The 24,308-nt window shown below is 31.8% G+C and overlaps 1 protein-coding gene across 1 annotated transcript in view; it reads left to right on the top strand.

Annotated features, from left to right (window-relative positions):
* milt (trafficking kinesin-binding protein milt) overlaps positions 1 to 24,308 on the top strand; it is a 204,796-nt gene that overhangs the window by 74,331 nt on the left and 106,157 nt on the right. The window contains exons 2-3 of the mRNA XM_065500246.1: positions 16,548 to 16,719; positions 22,454 to 22,663. Of these exons, the coding sequence (XP_065356318.1) occupies positions 16,548 to 16,719; positions 22,454 to 22,663 (382 nt within the window). The remainder of the gene's footprint in view (positions 1 to 16,547; positions 16,720 to 22,453; positions 22,664 to 24,308) is intronic.

Here is a 24,308-nt window from a genome sequence, read left to right as displayed (position 1 = left end):
AAAAATGTTTGATTTGTAAACTAGTGTTATTGATAATCATACAAACAAGATGAGATTATCAAATAGGGAAAAATTCTTACTTGATAAAGTAAATTATAATCAGAAGTATTTAAAAAGTAACGGGTATTATGATTTTAAATGCAGATAAAGGTAATACTATAGTAGCAATGAGAAAATCTGATTATAATTCCAGAATAAATAATATTGTAGGTAATTCCACAACATATCAAATGTTGAATAAGGATCCTACTAATAAACTACAAAAGTTAAATAATAGTATTGTTGATGATCTTTTTAAATTAAAAATAATTACCTCTTTAGAGAAAAGTAAATTTAAAACTAATGTAGCTATAGCTCCTAGATTATATGGATTACCAAAAATTCATAAGGAAGAATATAAGGAAACTTTATAATAATGACAGATTAGTTTCATTTGATGTAGTATCTTTGTTCCCTAGTATACCTGTAGACTTAGCTATACAAATTATAGATGAAAAATGGAACAGAATAGGAGAACACACAAATATGAATAAAGATCTATTTTTACGTATTCTTAAATTTTGTATTATTGACAACCGATATTTTTAATGTAACAATAAGATATATTCACAACAAAAAGGACTTCCAATGGAAAATAAATAATTTTATTTATTTATTATTCTATATTTTTAATCGAGCATGAGAAAAAATATCGTTTTATAAAGTAGATAACTTGTCTATTTAATATGTAAAGAATAGAAAAATAGTGAAAACTGTTATGAAGAACAGCTAAAGCAATAATAACAACTTAAAATTCTAAGTTGGGCGTCTATACAATTAAAAAAAAATTTAAAAAAGTAGCTTTTTCGCGATTTTTTTCGAAAAAGTACTTATATTAATCTTTAGTTATACAGAAAATAAAAAATGGTATTTTTTAGATTTTTGACTCTGTTGACGGTACCGAGATCCGGGCTATAAATTCCGTTTGCAAATTATTTAAGAACATATTGGGGCATAAAAAATAGGTTTTTATTTTTTGAAAGCAGCTATACGATTAGAGAAAATATGGCATAAATTTTAAATTTACATAAAAAATAGGCCTACTTCGGAAGGCTCTTGACCACTCAGTTATACAAATATTGAAATTATTTTTCTTCTATAGTATTTCCCAAAATGTTACCGTTGAGAAAAATATAAACGCATCATCTACATATTTTGTTTTTATTTTCTGTATAACTAAATATTAATATAAGTACTTTTTTTCAAAAAAAAATCGCGAAAAAGATACTTTTTTAAATTTTTTAAATTAAGTGCACATAACTTTTGACTTGGTATCGATTTTGAAATAAATCGCTATCCGCTATATGCAAAAATCCAGACCAAGGTAAGTAAGAAACTTAAAATTTTAATTTTCAATGGTGAATATCTCGTAAACTATAAAAGATAAAATGTAGTTATAGTAATGTTTTTTGTAGCACTCTTCTAGTAGATTTTATATATATACAAATCTTTTAAATCGGATCGAAACCAAAAAGTTTTTTTAGATTTTTAACAAAAACTAATGATTTGCAATGAGGAAACACTTAATTTTAATTCAGTAGAGAGTATATCAGATTGTGTGTTACAGTCTTAACAGTAAATGACAAAAATGGAAATCAAACTACTAGCTTGTGAACCTTATGTACTTCACTGCTTGAGGAATATCAAACAAAATCATATATTATTATAGTGGAACTTGTTCCAAAGTGGGTTTAAAATTATGTTTAGTAATTGCAATATTATCATCTATTATTCCAAATTTATTAACATTTATGTTTAAAATTTGCATTTTTTTATGATAAAATGTTAAAATAATACTTTAAAATTGGGTCGAATCAATTTTAAAATTCGTATATTTAAAACAACATTTAAAATAGGTATTTTAAGCTATAATACGTTTATGAATACAATTTTAACGTTTTTTTTTAAATTTATTAAAATGCTTTAAAATTCTGTTTATAATTTTTATGAAAATGACTGAATCTTTATGAATATGAATATGACTGATATCTTTAAAATGATTTATTATTTCTATAAAGGACAAAGTATCGAAAGCAAAAATGTTTCCCTTTCCTTAATTATGTATTCTAGTTCAGTTCTAGTTCAGTTCGGACGTGTTTATTTTTACTCCGAGTTAACTCGTTATTTTAATGTATCTATCGGAAAATAAATATAAATATCACCTGTTTATTATTTACGCGAAAGGACGCTTTTTTTTAATAATATTATTAAATAAAAAAATCAAAACAACAACTAAAAGACAAATAAGTAAAAAAAATTCTTTATATTTTTTTTTCTTTTTTTGAACCTTTTTTGTGCATTGACTATTAAATAAAGATCAAGAGTGTTAACGAAAGTAATTACAAATACTCTTAAATGAGTCTCTTCAACGAAAACAGTGAGCGAAGGTTAAGTGTAAACGGCAGAAATGCATACGTTACAGTTAATGTAGACGAAAAAAATATAAACAAAACAAACAGAAGAATAGATGACAACTTGTTTTTAACCGCCAAACCTGTTAACCGCGCTCGTTCTTGTTCCCCCGCATTGACAACAACTAACGATTGTCAAACAAAAGAAAATTCAACTCAATCAGAAAATAAAAATATTTTATCTATGCCTGAAAGTATGCTAGCTATATCAGCTTCAGATACGAAATCCACCACACTAACTACAAATAAAATTAACCCATTAAGCGGCGCTGTACCCAAGATTAGTCAACCATTAAATAATGAAAATAAATCCCAAATACAGGTTGGAATGGACCGGTATATTACAGTATTAAAACGGGCACGAAGTCCCAAGTCCTCGAAAGCGGCACCCTTGGCCAAATTATATAAGGATAGTGAACCTCATAGACTAAACAATGAAAATCGTTTTTCTATTCTGGAATGTGAAACTAATGAACCAGTAAATAAAATCCATTCTACAAAACCACCCCCCATTTACTTGAGAGAAAATAATTCGAATCCACTGGTTCAGAGCCTGATCTCATTAATAGGAGAGAACTCTTTTTACGTAATCCCAATCAAGAAAGGCACGATTCATGAAACTAAAATACAGGTCAATAGTGAAAACGATTATAGAAAGGTTGTAACATATTTTGAAACTCAAAAGAAAAGTTTTTACACTTATCAGCTGAAAGGAAGCAAGGGTCTACAAGTTGTAATAAAGGGTATTGACTGTAATGTTGAACCACTCGAAATAAAGCAAAGCTTAGAAGATAAAGGCTATAAGACAAAAAATGTGATAAATATTAGAAATCGCGAAAAAATACCCCAACCACTCTTCCGTGTTGAACTTGAACCCGGTGACATAAACCTGAAAAAAAATGAAACACATCCCATATATAACTTGAAGTACTTATTGCATCGTAAAATTACGGTAGAAGAACCACACAAACGATTTGGCCCCGTTCAATGTATGAATTGCCAAGAATATGGACACACCAAGGCATATTGCAAATTGCCACCAGTATGTGTCATTTGCGGGGAGTTGCATAACACATCCCAATGTAACAAATCTAAAGATGATCCTAAAATAAAAAAATGCAGCAATTGCGGAGGTAACCACACAGCAAACTACAGGGGTTGTCCTGTCTACTCAATTGTTAAAAAATCACAAAGCCAGAAACCAAAGATTTTCCCCGCTCAGCCATTAAATAACATCAATTTGAACTACCCCCCGTTGCAACAGACATATGACAACAAAGTAACATATGCAAATGTACTTAGAAACAACCAAACTCAGCCGCAAGTCCGTCAACCCCAAAACGAAAATATGAACCCAGAGGTAAGAGAGCAAACGCCAGAATCTACAATAGAAACTCTTGTGCAATCGGTAAATAACTTTACAAACTCAATGAGTAACATGATGCAAGAAATGCTTAAGATGCAATCAATGTTATTGCAGGCTGTGCTTAACAGACCATGAACTGCCTAAGAATATGTTTTTGGAATGCAAACGGCATACGCCAACACAAAAACGAACTCGAATATTTTTTAAGAAACCAACAAATTGATGTAATGCTGGTTTCTGAAACTCATTTGACGTCCAGAAGTTCCTTTCGAATAAATGGATATATAATATGACACCAAAGATCCCAGAGGTAGAGCATGCGGAGGCTCGGCAATTTTAATAAAAGCTCGAATAAAACAGTACTTAATGTGTGATTTTTGCGAAGATTATCTTCAAGCTACTACAATCTGTCTTGAAGATTTTCATCGAAACTTAGTGATTTCATCGATATACTCACCCCCAAGATTCTCAATTACAGAAAGTCAATATAATAGATTTTTTAAATCACTAGGCCCCCGTTTCCTGGCTGCTGGATATTAAAATGCTAAGCATACATTCTGGGGATCACTACTGATTACCCCTAAAGGTCGTGTTTTGTTCGACTCAATTTCTAAAATGGGTTTGCATGTGCTTTCGAGCGGCCAACCTACTTACTGGCCTACTGACCCACGAAAAATACCGGACGTTATTGATTTTAGCGTGATGAAAAATATCCCTAGAGAAATGATTCAAATTGAATCCTGGAATGGAACTATCTTCAGATCACTCACCCACTATTATTACTTTATTGAGCCCCCTAGAAATTGTATCCCCGACTGGTAATTTAGCGATGGCAGGCACAAGAATAAATTGGCTCAAATATAAAAAATACCTCAGTACACATTGCTCGGAAAACATACCGCTAAGAACACCAGAAAACATCGATCACTCTTTTATCAATTTCGATAAAAATCTCAGAATGGCTGCTCAACATGCTACCCAAACACCCCAACAATTCAGATATAATAGAATTAATTCTGCAGATGTCGAACGGCTCTTAAATGAAAAAAGAAGATTTCGAAGAGAGTGGCAATTGCACAGATCCCTCCAACTAAAATCAAAGCTTAAAGATTGTATAAAAAGACTTAAAAAGCTCTTGGAATTTCGAAAAATGGAATCATTGAATAAATATTTAGAAAGCCTGGACGCAACCCGCAATCGGATTACTCATTATGGCGAGCAACAAAAAATCTTAAAAGACCCGTTATATGTAAGTCCCCCTTGCGAAATTCAAGTGGTGGTTGGGCAAGAAATGATACTGAAAAAGGGAATCTGTTTGTTAATCATTTAAAAAAAGTATTTACACCGAACACATCAAACGAAGCAATTGAGTTGCCACCTGTTGCACCCTATTTTGGAGCAGCCGTACCCCTACGTTTTGAGATTCGAGAGATCGAAAATGCTATTGCTGATTTAAATCCCAAGAAAGCGCCTGGTATGGATAAGATCAGCAACAAGATGCTTATGGAGCTACCCCCGATAGCAATAAAAATAATTCTTTTTATTTTTAATGCTATATTACGACTTGAATATTATCCTCCAGAATGGAAGGTTTCACTGGTTACCATGATACCCAAGCCGGGAAAAGATCACACAAAAGTAGAATCATACAGACCCATCAGCCTATTGTCTAATATATCAAAGCTATTTGAGAAGATACTTATGAACAAGTTGTACCCGATGTTAACTGAAAACAATTGTATTCCGAATCATCAATTTGGATTTAGAAGAAAACACAGTACTATCGAACAAACCCATAGACTTGTAAATATGGTGAGAAAAGCGTTTGAAGAAAAGAAATACTGTTCTGCACTCTTCATCGACATCTCTCAAGCGTTTGATAAGGCATGCTGGATTAATATACAAATTGAGTCAAAATTTACCGGCAAACACACATAAGCTGTTGCAAAGCTATTTAACTGGTCGAACATTTAAGGTTAACGAGGGAAACTTTTTAAGTACTGCACAACCCATTGAAGCTGGAGTCCCCCAAGGCAGTATCCTGGGACCTTTTTTATATTTGATGTATTCGTCTGATATGCCAACTAACAATCGCACTCATACATCAACATTTGCTGATGATACTGCTATTCTAAGCGTTCATGAAAACCCTCAAGAAGCGTCTCGTTACTTACAAAACCACATATTTGAATTAGAAAAATGGTTAAAACAATGGAAAATTAAAGTCAACGAGCAAAAATGTACACACATTACATTTACATTGCGTAGAGAATCATGCCCCCCTATTCATATCAATAACCAAACAATAAGTCAACAATCGGAAGTGAAATACCTCGGAATACATCTCGATCGTCGCCTTACATGGAAAAGTCATATAGATGCAAAGTTGACTCAAATGAAATTGAAATCAATTCAAATTAATTGGCTTATTGGCAGAAACTCCACGCTTAGTTTAGATTGTAAACTTCTACTTTATAAGATGATCATAAAACCGATATGGTGTTATGGCATACAGTTATGGCACGGCCTCAGCGTCAAATGTAGAAAAGATCCAAAGACGCCAAAACAAGTTTCTAAGAATGATCACAGTTGCCCCCTGGTATATCAAAAACGCGAATATACACAAAGATCTAAACGTGCCCATTGTAAAAACTGAAATCTCGAAAAACGTACAAAAATATTTAAAAAAACTTGAAGTTCACCCAAACCCGCTGGCCCGCAACATATTAGATAACCGTGGCCACACTCGATTAAGAAGGAGGGACACAGCAGACCTAATCTAGAAGGAAGAATGCCAATTTAACCAAAACAACCATGAACACAAAATTTTTCGTCCGGCATTGGCTGGACTAATTAAATAATAATATTAGATATAAGATTTGAACCACTTATTGTTAGTTCATTAAATAATGAAGATACAATAATTAAATGATGAAAAAAAAAAAAAAATTATGTGTTGTTTCATTCAAAATATTATTTTGTCTCAGCTCGTCGCACAGAGGAGTGGTCATAGAGCATTGGAATTTGGCACCGAGAATTATATGGACTAAATTAAGAACAAAATTAAATTTTATCAAAATCGTCCACGCCCAAAAATCCAAATCGATTTTTTCGCATAAAATTGTTTATATCCATGCTAAAGTCTAGAAATTGGGCACATAAATTTTTTGAAACAAAAAAGGTGTTACGCGTGGTCTATTAAAAATGTTTTTTTTTTTATATTTTGATGGAAATACAAAAACTGGGCTTAAGGCATATCAATGTTGAAAAGGCTAGCTCTGCAGAGGTGATGTGGTTCTTGACCCTAGTCTTCGCCGCGTAATCATAAAAAAAAATGCCTTAAAAATCACCAAAATGTAATGAGCAAAATAAAACTAATATTAAATATGTTACCCGAAAATAAACAAAAGGGGAATGACAGGGTGGTGACGTCATTAGGGGTACATTAGTTCCCTCCCAAAAGTTCAATAGAACCACACCTTTGGCGACATGGGTACCCAATATCTCATGCAGCCCCATAAAAAAAATCACTGCGTTATACCCTCATAACCATTACTTTACCTGCTACTCTCACATAAAAAAAAGTTAAATTTTCATTTTCATATTATACATACATATTTCAATTTAATAATTTTTTTTGGGCCAAAAAATATATTTTTTTTTCTCAAACAATCTTATGTCTAAATATATGTAAATGCATTTTATAGCTAGACTTACAATTAAATTTAATATTGACGGTTATAATTTTGGTGCTGAACGTGACTGGGATGTTGAACGTGATGATGATTTTGAAGGTAATGATGATGTAGACGTGATGATTATCTTGAAGGTAATGATGATTATCTTGAAGGTAATGATGATGTAGACGTGATGATTATCTTGAAGGTAATGATGATTATCTTGAAGGTAATGATGATGATGGACGGGATGTTGGTCTTGATGGTATTGGTTAAAAGTGGTTTTAGCAGCCTGTTAATTTGTTTCCACGTGGTTAGCAAAGACATAGTCCAAGTTTTCCATTAATCCAAAAATGGATTTACCAAGAACCATGTGGACAATCCAGGTTGTCACACTAGGAGTTTATAGTTTATGGTTTCTTTTTATAATAATTTACAATTTTTTTATTTTTTTTTCTATTAACATTTTTTATAATTTCAATATTTTATTATTTATTAAAATTTTTATTAATTTTTTTGTTTACACATATTAATTTTAAGGATTTCCTATAAATTAACTTTTTTTATGGTTTTCCTTTATTAAGTTTTTTTTCTTTATATATTAAAGTTTTCTCCACTGAAATTTAAGTTTTTTTCTATTTTTAAGTTTAATGAGTAGTTTTAAAATTAAACGCGTGCCTTCCGATTTAGTAACAAATAAAACAGAGTTTCGTTAAAAGACTTTTTTTCACAAAACAAAACGACTGCTTTCAAAGGCTTATTAATAACCACTGCCACGTTTTTTATTTTCTTTTCTTCCTTTAGTATCTACAGCTTACATGACGAAATAATTTCTGATATTGCATCATCCAAATGGAAAGTAACGGTACTTTTCCAATTGTATGATCAATGAGAACATAAAAAGGAGAGAACGATACTAAAAGGAGGGGAAATTATCAAGTAACAAGTAGAAATGTCAAAACTATGTTAGGGTTACCGACAGTGCGTATAACATCGAAATGAAAGGGAAATGTACAGTGCAATAAACAGAAAAGTGCTGATGAACAGATTCCCAACAAAACTGCTTCGTTATGAAAATGCTCATTGATTAACGAACAGGAAAAAAATATTTTCATCAGCTAATCTATGTGCAGAAAAGTGTGGCACGACCCATGACCCTGAGCTTTACCAATAGATAGCCGGGCAAAACAAATATTTTCTGTGCAACATTTTTAATTGGAAAATATCAATTAAATTGAACTTGTGGCTTAGAAGTAGTTATTGCTTAAGGTCGGCAGCATGATACCTACCTATTAATTTTCCTTGTAGATCTTCTACATCATACAAGGCATTACCGACTACTGCTCGAATTCGACATTTAATATATTTAGGGTTAAATTTGGAATTGATTCCCTTTTGAAAATTACTGAGACTGTGATTTTTCCGGTAAACTTCCTGTCCTACGCTGTATTTTACTGACCTTGTTCTAGTATTGTACACCTTTGTTGCCTTATCATGAGCCATTTCCAAGTTTTGCAAAATCTTTTCCCTAATACTGGATAATTTGTCCGTTCTCTTTACTATAGTGTCATCAACCAGCATATTCAATTTATCCAAAAGTGGATAAGCCGAACCATGCATACACATGTTCTGGCCAAACATGGCGTAGTAGGGGCTGCATTTAATTGACGTGTGGTAATCACTTCTTAATGAGGCAAGAATACGGGGTATACATATATCCCAGTTTAGATGGTGAGACTCTGATTTTAGATAAAAGCGAATTTTGGAAATAATCTCGCGATTGGCTCTTTCCGAAGAATTAGCTTGTGGCGAGTAAAGACCTGTTCGTATATGCGTAATACCATACAAATTGAAAAATTCTTGCATTTCTCGGGAGATAAATTGTTTGGCATTGTCGCTGTGGACGTATTGTGGTACACCGAATGTGTTAAAAACATGGTTTTGAAAAAAATCAATAACGTTTATGGACGTAGCTGACTTTAAAGGCTTTAGAAATAGGAACTTCGTAAAGTGGTCAATGGCAATGAATATGTGGGAATTTTTCGCTTTCGAACACGGATATGGACCAAGAAAATCGCAGTAAATGCGCTGCATTGGACGAACAGTGATAAACGCATCACCCATAGGTGGCCGCTGAATTTGGTTTGGGCTTTTGATGATTTTGCAAACATCACATTTAGCAACAAATGCTTTGATGTCTCGTGCCATGGACGGCCAATAATATTTTTGGCGTACTCGGGAGAGTGTCTTAAAATAACCCCCGTGACAACTGGAATCATGACCTAATTGAATAGCCTCATCCTTTAGGGATTCTGGGAGCCATACCCTCCAAAGACTTTCTTCATCGTTGTCAACACCCTGACGGAACATAACTCGTTTCAAAATGACTTTATCAGATATACGAACATCAGGTAACATATCTTTCTTTCCCACAATAGTATCCCTAAGAGATTTATAGTCAGGACAATCAAATTCAGCCGAAGTCAAATCTATCTCAGGAAAACTATTATGAATCTTTATGTCATCCACATCAAACCGCGATAAAGCATCAGGGACAACATTGAGTGAACCCTTTCTATGTTCCATCTGGAAGTTGAAACCCTGTAGTTTCAGACTCCAGCGAGCAAGTCGTCCGCTCAGATCACGTTGGCTAATGAGCCATTTTAAACTTGAGTGATCGGTGATTATCTTGAACGGAAGTCCCTCTACATAGGCCCTAAATTTCTTTACACTTATTACAGCCGCTAAGCACTCCAACTCAGTAACCGTGTAGTCACGCTGAGCACGATTCAGCTTCTGAGAAACGAAAGCTATTGGCCTATCTCTACCCTCGTCATCTACCTGATATAAAACTCCACCAACACCGACTTTGGAAGCATCGCACTGGATGACAAATTCCTTGGAAAAGTCCGGCTGGGCAAGAACAGGGGCAGAGCTTAAGGCTCTTTTAAGTTTTTCGAAACTGTCAATGGCCTCATCAGTTAGGTGAAATTTTCCTCTATCGCGTCTTAAACAGTCTGTAAGCGGGCCAGCAATATCAGCAAAATTGTTGACAAAAGCGCGGTACCAATTTGCCATGCCCACGAAACGGCGTACTTGACGAGGAGTTTTCGGTATTGGAAAGTCCACGATTGCAGAAACCTTATCTGGGTCAACTTTCAAACAACCTTGACCAATGCGATATCCCAAATATTTTATCTCGGCCTGACAAAACTTGCTCTTAGCGACGTTAATTGTCAGCCCAGCGGTTCTTAAACATTTTGACACCTCGCGCAGAATTCTCATGTGGTCATCAAAAGTTGCACTACATACCAGAAGGTCGTCCAAATAAACAAAGACATTTTCCCTCAAGCGGGAGGGTATACATTTGTCCATTAGCCTGCTCATCGCTTGAGGACCATTACAAAGCCCGAATGGCATAACACGATACTGGTAGAGGGGCCTACCAGGTACCGCGAAGGCTGTCTTTTCCTTTGACGATTCTGTCAACGGAATTTGGAAAAATGCATCTTTTAAGTCAATCCCACTTATAAAGTGCGTATCCTTCAGTCTGCTTAGAAGGCCGTTAATATGAGGTAGAGGGTAGGAATCTTTCTTAGTCACGGTGTTTAGTTTCCTTGAGTCCAAGCACAGGCGAACTTTACCTGGTTTTCTCACATTTACCACGGGAAAACACCAAGGTGAATTGGACTCTTCTATTACCCCCATCTCTAACAGACGATCTAGCTCTTTGTACACTTCCGCTTGTCTGGGAGGGGAAAGCGGATAGTGCTTGCACTTTATAGGCACTGAGTCACCCGTGTCAATATCGTGACTTAAAAGATGGGTACGGCCTAAGCCAAATTTTTCAAAAGCAGGAAATTCGGAAATGACAGAATCTAGAAGCAATTGCCTCTCAGCACTAAGCTTGTGAAAGGAAATGTCTTTGTTGTCACTAGGACCTAAGTCGATTGAGTCTACAGCTGGTATGATGTTTGGGGCTATAGCGAAGTTTCGCCAAAAATCTAAACCCAAATATACTTCTTGGTTAAGAGAGGGAACCACATAAAAGTCAATATTGCGCATTACACCTTTATAAAAAACTGGTAACTTACAATGACCTAAAACGTCGTTTTTAGAACCATCAGCGGTTGAAATAAATGATTTAAATGGTCTTAACTGTATTTCATTTCGTTCTATAAAATTTAAGCTATTTTTACCCAAGACCGAAACACTTGCCCCGGAGTCAAGCAGTCCATAAAATTTCTCATTTAGAATTTTCACATTTGCAAAAGGTCTGTCGTCGGAGCTGTTACATAAAAGCGAAGATTCTATTTGTTTTCGGTAATATTTTCTTTTTCTAAATCGTTCTCGGTCTTTACGAATTTTGATCAGAATGGTACAATCAGCTTCTAGGTTTTTAGACAAATCTGGTGAATTAGTTAAAGTATTTTCCGAGAATAGGGACCCGGATTCATCTTCCTGTGGGAGACTAGTCCTTGGGTCTTTTACATACTCGGGGATTGAGGCAAAGAACGAGCGTCCCCGGTAGCCATCTCGCTCCGCTTCCGATTTCCCGAGTGAAGATTTTTGCAATTAGGTGTGGCAACTCCACGCTCCCCACATTTAAAACAAAAAAGGAACCTGGTTTCCTCCGGACAATAAATATACGAATGTCCTAGAGACAGACAGTTCCAACATTTTATACGCGAATAATCAGGCTTAATTGGACGTCGAGAAATCTGAATGGCTTCAATTTGAGGATCAGATTCGAAGTCGTTTTCCTCTTCGTCAACTGTGTTAACTTCTAAGGCGTTAACCTGACGAGTGGAAATTTTTGAAGATGTTTTGTCTTCCCTAAGTACCTTTTCTGCCTCTCTGGCAATATCCCTTAAATTATAAAGGTCTTTTGGAGTAGAGCTAAACAGCATACATCTCAATTCGGGTTTAATGTTTTTCCGAATAATTTGCATAAGTCTGTTTTCTTAGGTTTAATTTCAATAAAATGTCATCATCATTTTCTAAAGTCGCAAACTCTTTAGAAATAGCGTTTTTTAAAAGTCGATATGGAGGGTCATTATTGGTCTTTATAAAGTTCCAGTACCATGTCTCAGCCTTCCCCGATAAAAAAGTTTGAAAGTTTGCTTCTAATTGCTCTACTGGACAGCGAGTCCTTTCGACTAGAATGTCTATTCTAAAAAGAAAGTCTTCAACACTACCTGTACCGTCAAACTTTAGTTTCCACTTTTCTAAATCAAATTTGGTACCTCGACTTCCTGATGGCTCGTTTAAATATCGTTGATGTGATTCTGGTGAAGTTGTTCGACCCCTTGTAGGATCTGAGCTCGCTATAGCATCCGATCGTTGTGTCATATTGGAAACGGTGGCTCTTAAAGAGCTTAACTCGCCACTAAAATTGGCTTGCTCTTGCTGAATTCCCCGCAGAACTGTCAAAATATCATTTTGTGCAGTATTATCTGTACCTGTGTTAGCATTCGCCATTATCGTAGAAATGTGACAAGAATCCTGACTAGTTGGAAATCCAAGTAAGGTGGTAGTCTGACTAATTGATTCCGAAGAATCGTCAACAGTCTCAGTTATAACAGAAGGGCTAGACTCTCCTAGCAATTGTGTTAAATTAGGTGTCGACTCTACAGAATTTGAAACCTCCGTATTTCTACAAGAACTAGATTCCTCACAAAATATTGTGGGCTCACTAGAGCGACGGACAGGGCTATGAACAACTAAAGGTCTCCTTGGCGGTACTGGACTATCAAGATTTTCTAATGATCTACTTGGAGACGAACAGATACTTTTACCACGACCACGTGACGAATTTAAAACATTGGAAACAGCTGTTTTGCTGCGCAATGACATATCATGTCTACCTGTCATGAAAATATATATAATATAATTGACCTTTCAATCTGTCGTGACTAGCTATTATATTTTCTTCTTATAATCCAAATTACAAAAAAAAAACAAACCACGCTTTACCACGTAAGAAATCGATTTAATTTTCAAGAAAAAAAATAATAAAAGAAAACGTAAAAAAAAATTGAGAACTTTAAACTAAACATATATGAATATCTTATAGTTATAAATTAAATTTGTTTTAAATAGATAATATTTTGTGAGAGATTCAGGCAAAGTATAGTTCGAATTTAGTAATAACACAGTGATTTATTTGTTTGAACAGATCCAATAAAAATTTTACTGTAATCTATATTGTCTTGTTCAAATTAAAACACAATGAGCATATATTTCAGTGATTAACAATATGAAATAAAGTCTATTGTGCCTTAGGTTGAGATCTAAAATCCTTTTCCACAATAAAAAAGTGTACTGAGTTTATTAAAAATTTTATCGCAATGAATCCAGTCAATTATGGGATTCGACCTGAGATTCAGACTTATTAAATTAATGATAAACTTAAATCCATTAATAGTATCAAAACACTTGTCGCAAAATTAGCCAGATTAGAAATCTTAACTTATTGACTTACAAATCTTTAATATAATAAAAATGAATTGGATGTTATAAAACTTAAAAGGATTCGTAGACCTTTTTGTTCTTTTGGTGTGGTTTATGTAATTAAAACAAACAACACAAACAAAAGAAGAAGTGCTTTTGGAAATTTTCGGGTTAGACAATATTAAACAGATTATCAAGTTTCATTGAATATTATTTGCCTAAAACTGAGAAATTCTATAATAAAGTGTTGGCCTTGTCTTCAACCGAAATAATAATTAGTCAAATAAAGTCAATGAAACAAGATTACGTTGATAAAAAAATATTTTGTTGCTTTTAGCTTTGCGTTGGGCGCCATTTATGTTACGCGTGGTCTATTAAAAATGTTTTTTTTTTTATATTTTGATGGAAATACAAAAACTGGGCTTAAGGCATATCAATGTTGAAAAGGCTAGCTCTGCAGAGGTGATGTGGTTCTTGACCCTAGTCTTCGCCGCGTAATCATAAAAAAAAATGCCTTAAAAATCACCAAAATGTAATGAGCAAAATAAAACTAATATTAAATATGTTACCCGAAAATAAACAAAAGGGGAATGACAGGGTGGTGACGTCATTAGGGGTACATTAGTTCCCTCCCAAAAGTTCAATAGAACCACACCTTTGGCGACATGGGTACCCAATATCTCATGCAGCCCCATAAAAAAAATCACTGCGTTATACCCTCATAACCATTACTTTACCTGCTACTCTCACATAAAAAAAAAGTTAAATTTTCATTTTCATATTATACATACATATTTCAATTTAATAATTTTTTTTGGGCCAAAAAATATATTTTTTTTTCTCAAACAATCTTATGTCTAAATATATGTAAATGCATTTTATAGCTAGACTTACAATTAAATTTAATATTGACGGTTATAATTTTGGTGCTGAACGTGACTGGGATGTTGAACGTGATGATGATTTTGAAGGTAATGATGATGTAGACGTGATGATTATCTTGAAGGTAATGATGATTATCTTGAAGGTAATGATGATGTAGACGTGATGATTATCTTGAAGGTAATGATGATTATCTTGAAGGTAATGATGATGATGGACGGGATGTTGGTCTTGATGGTATTGGTTAAAAGTGGTTTTAGCAGCCTGTTAATTTGTTTCCACGTGGTTAGCAAAGACATAGTCCAAGTTTTCCATTAATCCAAAAATGGATTTACCAAGAACCATGTGGACAATCCAGGTTGTCACACTAGGAGTTTATAGTTTATGGTTTCTTTTTATAATAATTTACAATTTTTTTATTTTTTTTTTCTATTAACATTTTTTATAATTTCAATATTTTATTATTTATTAAAATTTTTATTAATTTTTTTGTTTACACATATTAATTTTAAGGATTTCCTATAAATTAACTTTTTTTATGGTTTTCCTTTATTAAGTTTTTTTTCTTTATATATTAAAGTTTTCTCCACTGAAATTTAAGTTTTTTTCTATTTTTAAGTTTAATGAGTAGTTTTAAAATTAAACGCGTGCCTTCCGATTTAGTAACAAATAAAACAGAGTTTCGTTAAAAGACTTTTTTTCACAAAACAAAACGACTGCTTTCAAAGGCTTATTAATAACCACTGCCACGTTTTTTATTTTCTTTTCTTCCTTTAGTATCTACAGCTTACATGACGAAATAATTTCTGATATTGCATCATCCAAATGGAAAGTAACGGTACTTTTCCAATTGTATGATCAATGAGAACATAAAAAGGAGAGAACGATACTAAAAGGAGGGGAAATTATCAAGTAACAAGTAGAAATGTCAAAACTATGTTAGGGTTACCGACAGTGCGTATAACATCGAAATGAAAGGGAAATGTACAGTGCAATAAACAGAAAAGTGCTGATGAACAGATTCCCAACAAAGGACTCATGCAAAGTTTTATTAAAATCGGCCATACCCACCGCATACCGCCGAAACTCATACATATTGATATTTCGTTTACTATTCGACAAAAAATGTTAAGTTTTCATCCTGTTCCGCAAACTTCCGAGAACCTTTCATTTTATCAAAACAACAGCTTGGGGGAAAGTGGGGCTACATTATATTTTTCTATGGAAAATCAAAAATAAAATCATTTTTAGAGGCTTATAGATATGGCAATATCTTCTTAACGGTTTATGATATATCCATAATTTTTTTTTGGTTTTATGGATAAATGCTATATTTTTCAAATATGTTAAAGGTAAATTATATTATCAGGAAAATTATACGTATATAAACCACTGACTTGCGTGAAAATATAAGTAAATTTTAGCTTAACACCCTTGCATGGACTTTATTTTAATTTTATAAAAATAAAATACAATTTTTCTTAAAACTATAAATGCATATTTCATCTTTAAACATTTCTCTACAAAACTGCATCATTTGAATTTTGAAATTGAGTGGTCGAAAAATAGGGTTTTTGACACAAAAATTCCTCTTTGCGTCGCCTTGTTCGCATCTCTACTATGTTTTGAACTAGTTTTAGTAGTTTACATGCCTTTAATTTGCTAGAACTTAAAATAATTTGTACAATTTAAATAACTTATTAAATTTATATTTTACAGGATTCAACGTTATATATGTTATCATCGGCATTGGGGGCATCTGCCCCCTTAAGTCCTTCAGCACAAGCGACTTTAAACAAGCATCTACCCAAATTATCGACGAAGCGTTTAATTCAGCAACCTCTTAATGTAAAACCAGCTGTTCAAACAGCAGATGCCGCTTGCCTTACTGGTAATTATGAAAACAATATTTTTATATGCATAAATAATAATCTATTTCATTTATTAGGTATTAAATGAAATCACTATTAGTAGTTCGTTGCAAGAGTAGTAATATATAATATAATTTATTATTATTTACAGTGAGAAGAATTTTTTTAGAACGGAAGAATATATTTTGCTGACTCAATTTTATATTCATTTGATTTTCTTTTCTTATTCCTTAGAATTCATATTTAATTTTTTTTTTAATTTGATGTTTGGTTCATGTATATTTACAAGATCTGTTTGCAACGGTTTTTACATATCAAATTTGCTCAAATCACAGTTGATCAGCGCTGCCAACTTTGACGATTTATCGTCATTTTGACGATTTTTTAAGTCAAATTTATTAAAATGACGATTTTTCATTTTTCCCGCGAACAAAAATTAGGATTTTTTTAAAGCAAAACATATGGTAACCTTTATTCCTAAAATTAACATATTGTAAGTTCCCTTTTGCAATGTACAAATTGAGAGGCAGACAGCGTCCATTTTTATATTGAATTGGTTTCACAAATTTTAAAACGCTTTGATTTTGGCGATAAATTTTTAGAAGGATTAAACTCCATTGAACAAAAAAATCGGAACATGAAAAAAACTTGATAATGTAGTTCGAGAATTACGTAATATGAAATTCACCGAACTCGAAACATTGGAAAAATATTTCTATTTTAAAGAGAGTCAATAATGCAAAGGCCTTCCCAATTTTAACACAATTTGTTTCGATGGCACTACCACATTCGTCGGCCAACGTTGAAAGAATTTTGAAGAAGAAATATTGTAAATAAAATAAAAATATTTAAAAAGTTAATAAAAAATTTTTTTTTGGTATTTTTAACATATTTTTGTCTTGACGATTTTTTTTTTTAAATTGACGATTTCTGACGATGTAGATGTGGTGGGCAGATTAGAAACGGATTTGTGAATTATCTTGATATTCAGGAAAAAATATCGTGGTTTTGAAAGAATAATTTTACAAATATACAGTTTATATCGCTGCTGCGCATTCAGAAAGAGCTATGTGTTTTACTCATGTACAGTGGTGGCCACCAATTTAAGACAAATACTTGAATTTTTTTCATCAACTGAATTTTAAGTGCAATAGAGCCAAAATAAAAGGACCTTTAAGGGTATGAAATTTATTATTAATGTTTCTAGTTTCTAAAAATGTTTGGAAAAATCGGTAAAACATATATGGACAAAGATCTGTGGAAATACGTTGACCCATCTCAGCGAACATCCGCTGTTAATAACATGATATGACCGAAACTAATGGAACTAAAAATACGATATTTGGTCCGAATATTTTATAATAATACAATTATAATCATTATAAATGTGGGAAAATATGTTTATTTAAAAAAAAAAATGTTTGGTCAAGTTGTAGAAAAATTGTATGTGTTCATGGTGAATATGTATGAATTGACACAGTCGAAAAAAACACACTTGTGTGTTAAAACAGTCCTCATGCATACATATTTGTGGAAATATTTGAAAAAATAATTGACAATTACATGGAATTTAGCAAACAATTTTTGTCTTAAATTCCTGGCCACCACTGTATATGAGAAAATCAAAAATTTTGAAAAATTTTACGAAAAATATTTTTAAAAATTAGTTTCTTATGACAGGAATGCTATTTTGTTGTTGCATACGCGCCGATATTTAAGTATGCTAAAATTGTTTGCGTTAATTTTTACAAATCTCAGGAAATATAAGTAATTATGAAATAACAGCCTTATTTGCTCACGATGAAATCCTATAAGTTATTCGTCCTGCCAGCATTGGATCATTGGTCCATCTGAGTCTCATATAGTTTCTGCTGGACAATCGTCTTGCAATTTGCAAGGGAAATACCAGAAAAGGGGTCAATCGCCTTCTCATACATCATCGCACCCCTTCTTCCTAATTCGTTTGCTATACGATTAATGTGAATATCACTGTATCCAGAGACCCATATAAGCGTTTTCATAGAATGTCTTGCTATCCCATTTAGGGACAGCCGGCATTCTTCGGTTAAACTGGATGTCGTCTTTACGACATCCGCTATTCAATTAACGGCAGCCTTGCTATCAATAAATATACAGATATCCCCATATATTCGATAATACCTAAGCCAGTTGTATGCACGTTTTATGGCAGTAATTTCCGCCTGAAGAGCAGAGCAGAAGTTAGGCAGATTGAAGGATTTCTCCCATAGTTAACTCCTAAACCAATTTAGGTATTTGAGTAAATGCACAATAAGCAAGACTTTAAAATTATGGAATTAATAATTTGTTTGAATAATTAAATATCGATGGCTTAATATAGAAAGGTCGTATCTCAACTTTTAGTTACTTTACAGGAGAAGGAAAAAACTCAATATCTGAATGTGAAAGTGAAAAAAACAACTAAAAATTTTTAATATATTAAAAAATACTTTTAGAAAAGTAGTTTGTTTTAATATAAACCGAAAAATATACACTCAACATTAAATGAGTTAGCGCATTTTCTTTCAAATTATTTTTGAAATGAGTTAGGGCATTTTTGAAATTACTGTAAATCTGTTATTCGTCAACATAGGAAACTGAATTTTTTAAGAGAGGAGTATTGTCTACCAGAATATTTTGAAAAAAAAAAACGAGATACGACCTTTCTTTAAGAAATATTAACCTTTCAATCAATTATATGGTATTTTTGAAAAATACCCAGATTTTGTGCAGTCAAAATAATAGCACCATCGTAAGAAATTGTCGAAAAAAATAGAATGTTTATGTTTTCGTTTTAAAAAATCGCCATAAAATTATAATTTGAATCTATTTATATCGAAATTAATAAAATTAAAAACAAAAAAATTAATTTTACTTTTCTAATTTTTTTAATAACAAAAAAATTGGTGTATGTGAGCTCTAGTTTAAAATTTATGAATTCTGAACATATAAAATTAAATTATTTAAATCCTGGAAAAGTTTCACCAATAACAATATCACATCCTCTATTAAAGGTAAAATTTCCAAAGTCGCATTAACATTTTTCAACATTCAAATACTAAAACACGTTTTGGTCAAATAATTAAACAAATTATATTGTTTGATATCAGACATCTATATAATGTCCTCCAAATTTAATTTCAACCAAAATTTAAGATAATATATTAAATTTTGGTTGAAATTAAATTTAAATCTTATCTTACAAACACACAGATTTTAAAATTATATATGTGGAATAAATAATTCAATCTTATATGATCAAATGCTTGATAAAATCATACTCAGATATAAATCAAAGAAATTATGACCTTTGGAATCATCTATGGAATGATAAATTGTTTCAAGCTTAAAGGTCAATGTTGTGGCACAGGATGTGATATCCCCAAACAGAATAGAATAAAAATAGATGGCCAAGAGTCACAAAAAGGGTAAAAGGAAACCAAAAATATTTAAGAATTTAGTTTGGGGAATGAAAAAATATATTTGGCTTAAAAGTTCGATACATAATTTTCACTATTTTAGAATCTTTATGGACAGGAGGTGGTCTGTCTCTTTTTTGCCAAAAAATACGAAAACAAAAGGCAGCTATATTTTACTTTTAATAATAACGTGTTAAGAACGTTACAAACCATAATAATTGTTACTAAATTAAATTTTGTCCTGGTTAATTTTTGTTTATTTTAATCAAAATCTATCTTGGTGCTATTTTTTTGACTGATGAATTTCTTAGGTAGTTATTAGGGTATTCGAATTATTCGATATTTCTCTTGTTCGAATAAAACGAATAATTCGAACAAGAAATTTTATCTTGTTCGAATAATTCGATCACACGTTTAAAATTAATCGAATTATTCGAATGATTTAAATTTTTTTAATAAAGTAAAGAATGAAGTTTTGATGTCGGTTTTTTAATATTTTATTGTTAAAGAATAACAAAAAATAACGTTAAAGTTAACAATTCAAGTATTGATAATGTTAAAAAACAATCGAAAACAAAATCCATCATTAAATTTTCAACTGAAATATTCTGATCAGATTTACTCCCGAACAATCTACAAAACAATTGATTAGCAAACCCTTTAGTTTCCGGTTTGGAGCTAGCTTTAAAAAATTTGAGCTAGTTGGACATGATCCTGAATTCAAATACAATATAAACGTACTAAGAACTTTTTTATGTCGTTCATTAATTCGGGTTTTAAATTGAGTAACTAATTCTTTAGTAAATTAATTATTCACTATTTCTAAATTATTTTTAACATATTGTACACATCAAGCTCTATCAAGGTTGCGGAATCTTTGTTTAATAAAGTGGTTTTGGGGAATTACACATTAAAGGGAATCTGTCCAAAGTTTGATATCATTCTCAGTGAACGTGGCTAATTTGAAGTCAGGCAGTGCATGATTGACGCATTTACAAATACGCAAAAAGTTTACTACCATGTTTGACAAACGATGTTCAAAATCATGTATAAGACGAACTCCATGTATTTTTTTGTGTTTATCATTCGATTTATTAAATATTTTGCAACACTTACGTATGCGGTTAATAACATCACTTATATACATATATTTTAAGATCATGGCCTGCCTTCATCTATTTCAATGTAATCATTATAAATGTCATCCTCAATATCACTTTCGACGACCGTTTCAAAATCACATTGAACTCCACTTTAATCTAAGTTAAAATTTTGATTATTAATTGCGATTCTTCTAATATTTCGCCAGCTCAATAACAAATATTTTATTCCGTACCATTTATTTTCATTGGTTCAAGTTCTAAGTTAAAAATTTTGAAAGATTTGTTTTTAGAATTGTAACTTCTTGCAGTAATATTTATATATTTATAGAAGGATCTATCGGAACACTCATCTACAGTGATCGAAAGTCCCTTTGTCTTTAGTTATTTGTTGAATTTCAGGAACAATACAATTTTTGTGAGTCATTATTACTTATTTAAATTTGAAATTATGAAAAATTTTAAGCAATTTAATAAGTTTAAATATATATGAACATTTATTCGTTTTATTCGATTATTCTACATAAAATTGTTCGAATTATTCGTTATTCGAAAATGGCCATTTTTAAATTGTTCGAATAATTATTCGTAAGAAATTATTCGATTAATCGAACGATCATTAGTCGAATGAATACCCTAGTAGTTACATATACATTATGTAGTTTTCCTTTAAAATTCGCATCTAATTTTCAAAATTATTTTTAATGTTTGAAAGTTTATTGAATTAAGTATAAATTTATACAAAAACAACAAAAAATAATTTAACAGTTTATAACAATATGAATATCGTGGTGCTATTATTTTGACCGCAGCTGTATGTAGCTCTTTTAGGCGCAGCGTCGATATTAATTAATATTATATTAATTTTTTTTTAAGGAGAAATTTTATATTTATACATAAGAAAACCCAGATTGATTGGTGCAATTGTAGATAATAACTCGTATATTTTTGCTTTTTAATTCAGTATACATAGATTGTGATTACAAAAAGGAATATTAATATCAAACATTTTGTAAAAGTAAAAAAATAATATTTTTCTCTTGTTACAATTTGTTGTGTTGGCGTTGCAAATGTCAAATTATTCCACATCCCCGAAATTTAAAAAAAAATGTCAATGAAGAATGAAACTATGTAATTACATTTATTGCATACATTTTTAACTATTAAAAACAGATGTAAAATATTTTTAATAAATAATATTATTGTATATATTTTAGATTTATGCAGCACAGAAAATTTACCAGAAGTGGAAATATTTTCATTGCTTGAAGAACAAATTCCCAAATACAAAGTTCGTTCAGACTTTCTAACCGAATTTTCTGGATACTCAAACCAGGATTGGTTTGTACCGGCACCAGCATTGGAAATACCTCCAGATGGTTTAGGTTTAACAAAAGAACAAACTCGAGAAACGCTTAATTATTTTCGTAAGTATTTTACTATATATTAGAGGTTTTAATTAAATCAACTAATGAATTGGCAATTTCATTAGCATTAAAGTAGAAATAATCCATTCAATTAAAACGGTTTTATTTTATTACTAGCTGACCCGGTGCGCTTCGCCACCCCAATTAGAAGAAAGAAATAGTACTATCAAGTCTCACTTTGTGAATCTAATTGTAAATGTCTAATTTCATATTTCTGGGTCCATTATTATAGAAAATGCAAAATGTGTTCCTAATTTTAAATTTTTATGTTTATTATTATAAAATATTCAAAAAGTACCATTGCAATAAGGAAATAGTACCATTGATTATCACTTTTAAATTCGCATTCACTAAACCATAACCCGTCAAGCTTGAATTTTAGATTTGTATATCATTTTCTATATTATCAACTAATTTTGTTTCTATAATACTTAAGATTTAATAAATTATCACAAAACCGAAACCGATCGGTTTTTAAGTTTTTAAAACCGAAACCGCGGTTTTGAAATTCTTCGATTTTTTTGGAAAGTCTAGGTCCATTATTATAGGAAATTCAATAAAAGTACCATTAGAATATATAAAAAGTACCAAAAATCCGCCACTTGTGGTTTCCCACTCACTCGGGTCCATATAAGCTTAATTTCATGGCTTTAGGTTCATTGGTGTAGAAATTACAAAAAGTACCATTCGAATAAAGAAAAAGTACCAAAAAGTCTCCCCTAGAATTCTAACTCACTTAGGACCATGTATGCTTAATTTCATGTTTTTAAGTCCATTGCTATAGAAAATTAAAAAAAAGTACCATTCGAATAAACAAAAGGTACCATGAGGTATCCGCTTGAATTTTCAATCACTTAGGACCATATACGCTTAATTTCATATTTCTAGGTCCATTATGTTATAGAAAATTCAAAAAGTACCATTAGAATATAGAAAAAGTACCAAAAAGCACCCACTTGTAGTTGCTCACCCACTCGGGTCCGTATAACCTTTATTTAATGTTTCTAGGTTCATTGGTGAAGAAATTACAAAAAGTACCATTTGAATAAAGAATAAGTACCAAAAATTCTCCCCCTAGACTTCTCACTCACTTAGGACCATATACATATGTTTAATTTCGTGTTTCTAAGTCCATTGTTATAGAAAATTCAAAAAAGTACCATTATAATATAGAAAAAGTACTAAAAAGTATACACTTGCGGATTCCCACTCACTCTGGTCCATATAACCTTTATTTTATATTTCAAGGTTCATTGGTGAAGAAATTACAAAAAGTACCATTCGAATAAAGAAAAAGTACCAAAAAGTCTCCCCTAGAATTCTAACTCACTTAGGACCATGTACGCTTAATTTCATGTTTTTAAGTCCATTGCTATAGAAAATTAAAAAAAAGTACCATTAGAATAAACAAAAGGTACCATGAGGTATCCGCTTGAATTTTCAATCACTTAGGACCATATACGCTTAGTTTCATATTTAGGTCCATTATATTATAGAAAATTCAAAAAGTACCATTAGAATATAGAAAAAGTACCAAAAACAACCCACTTGTAGTTTCCCACTCACTCGGTTCCATATAAGCTTTACTTCATGTTTCTAGGTTCATTGGTGAAGAAATTACAAAAAGTACCAATCGAATAAAGAA

Source organism: Calliphora vicina, chromosome 2 (assembly GCF_958450345.1).
Source record: "Calliphora vicina chromosome 2, idCalVici1.1, whole genome shotgun sequence".
Lineage (NCBI taxonomy): Eukaryota > Metazoa > Arthropoda > Insecta > Diptera > Calliphoridae > Calliphora > Calliphora vicina.
Note: the sequence above shows the minus strand (reverse complement) of the source record. Positions and strands in the feature narration are given on the sequence as shown.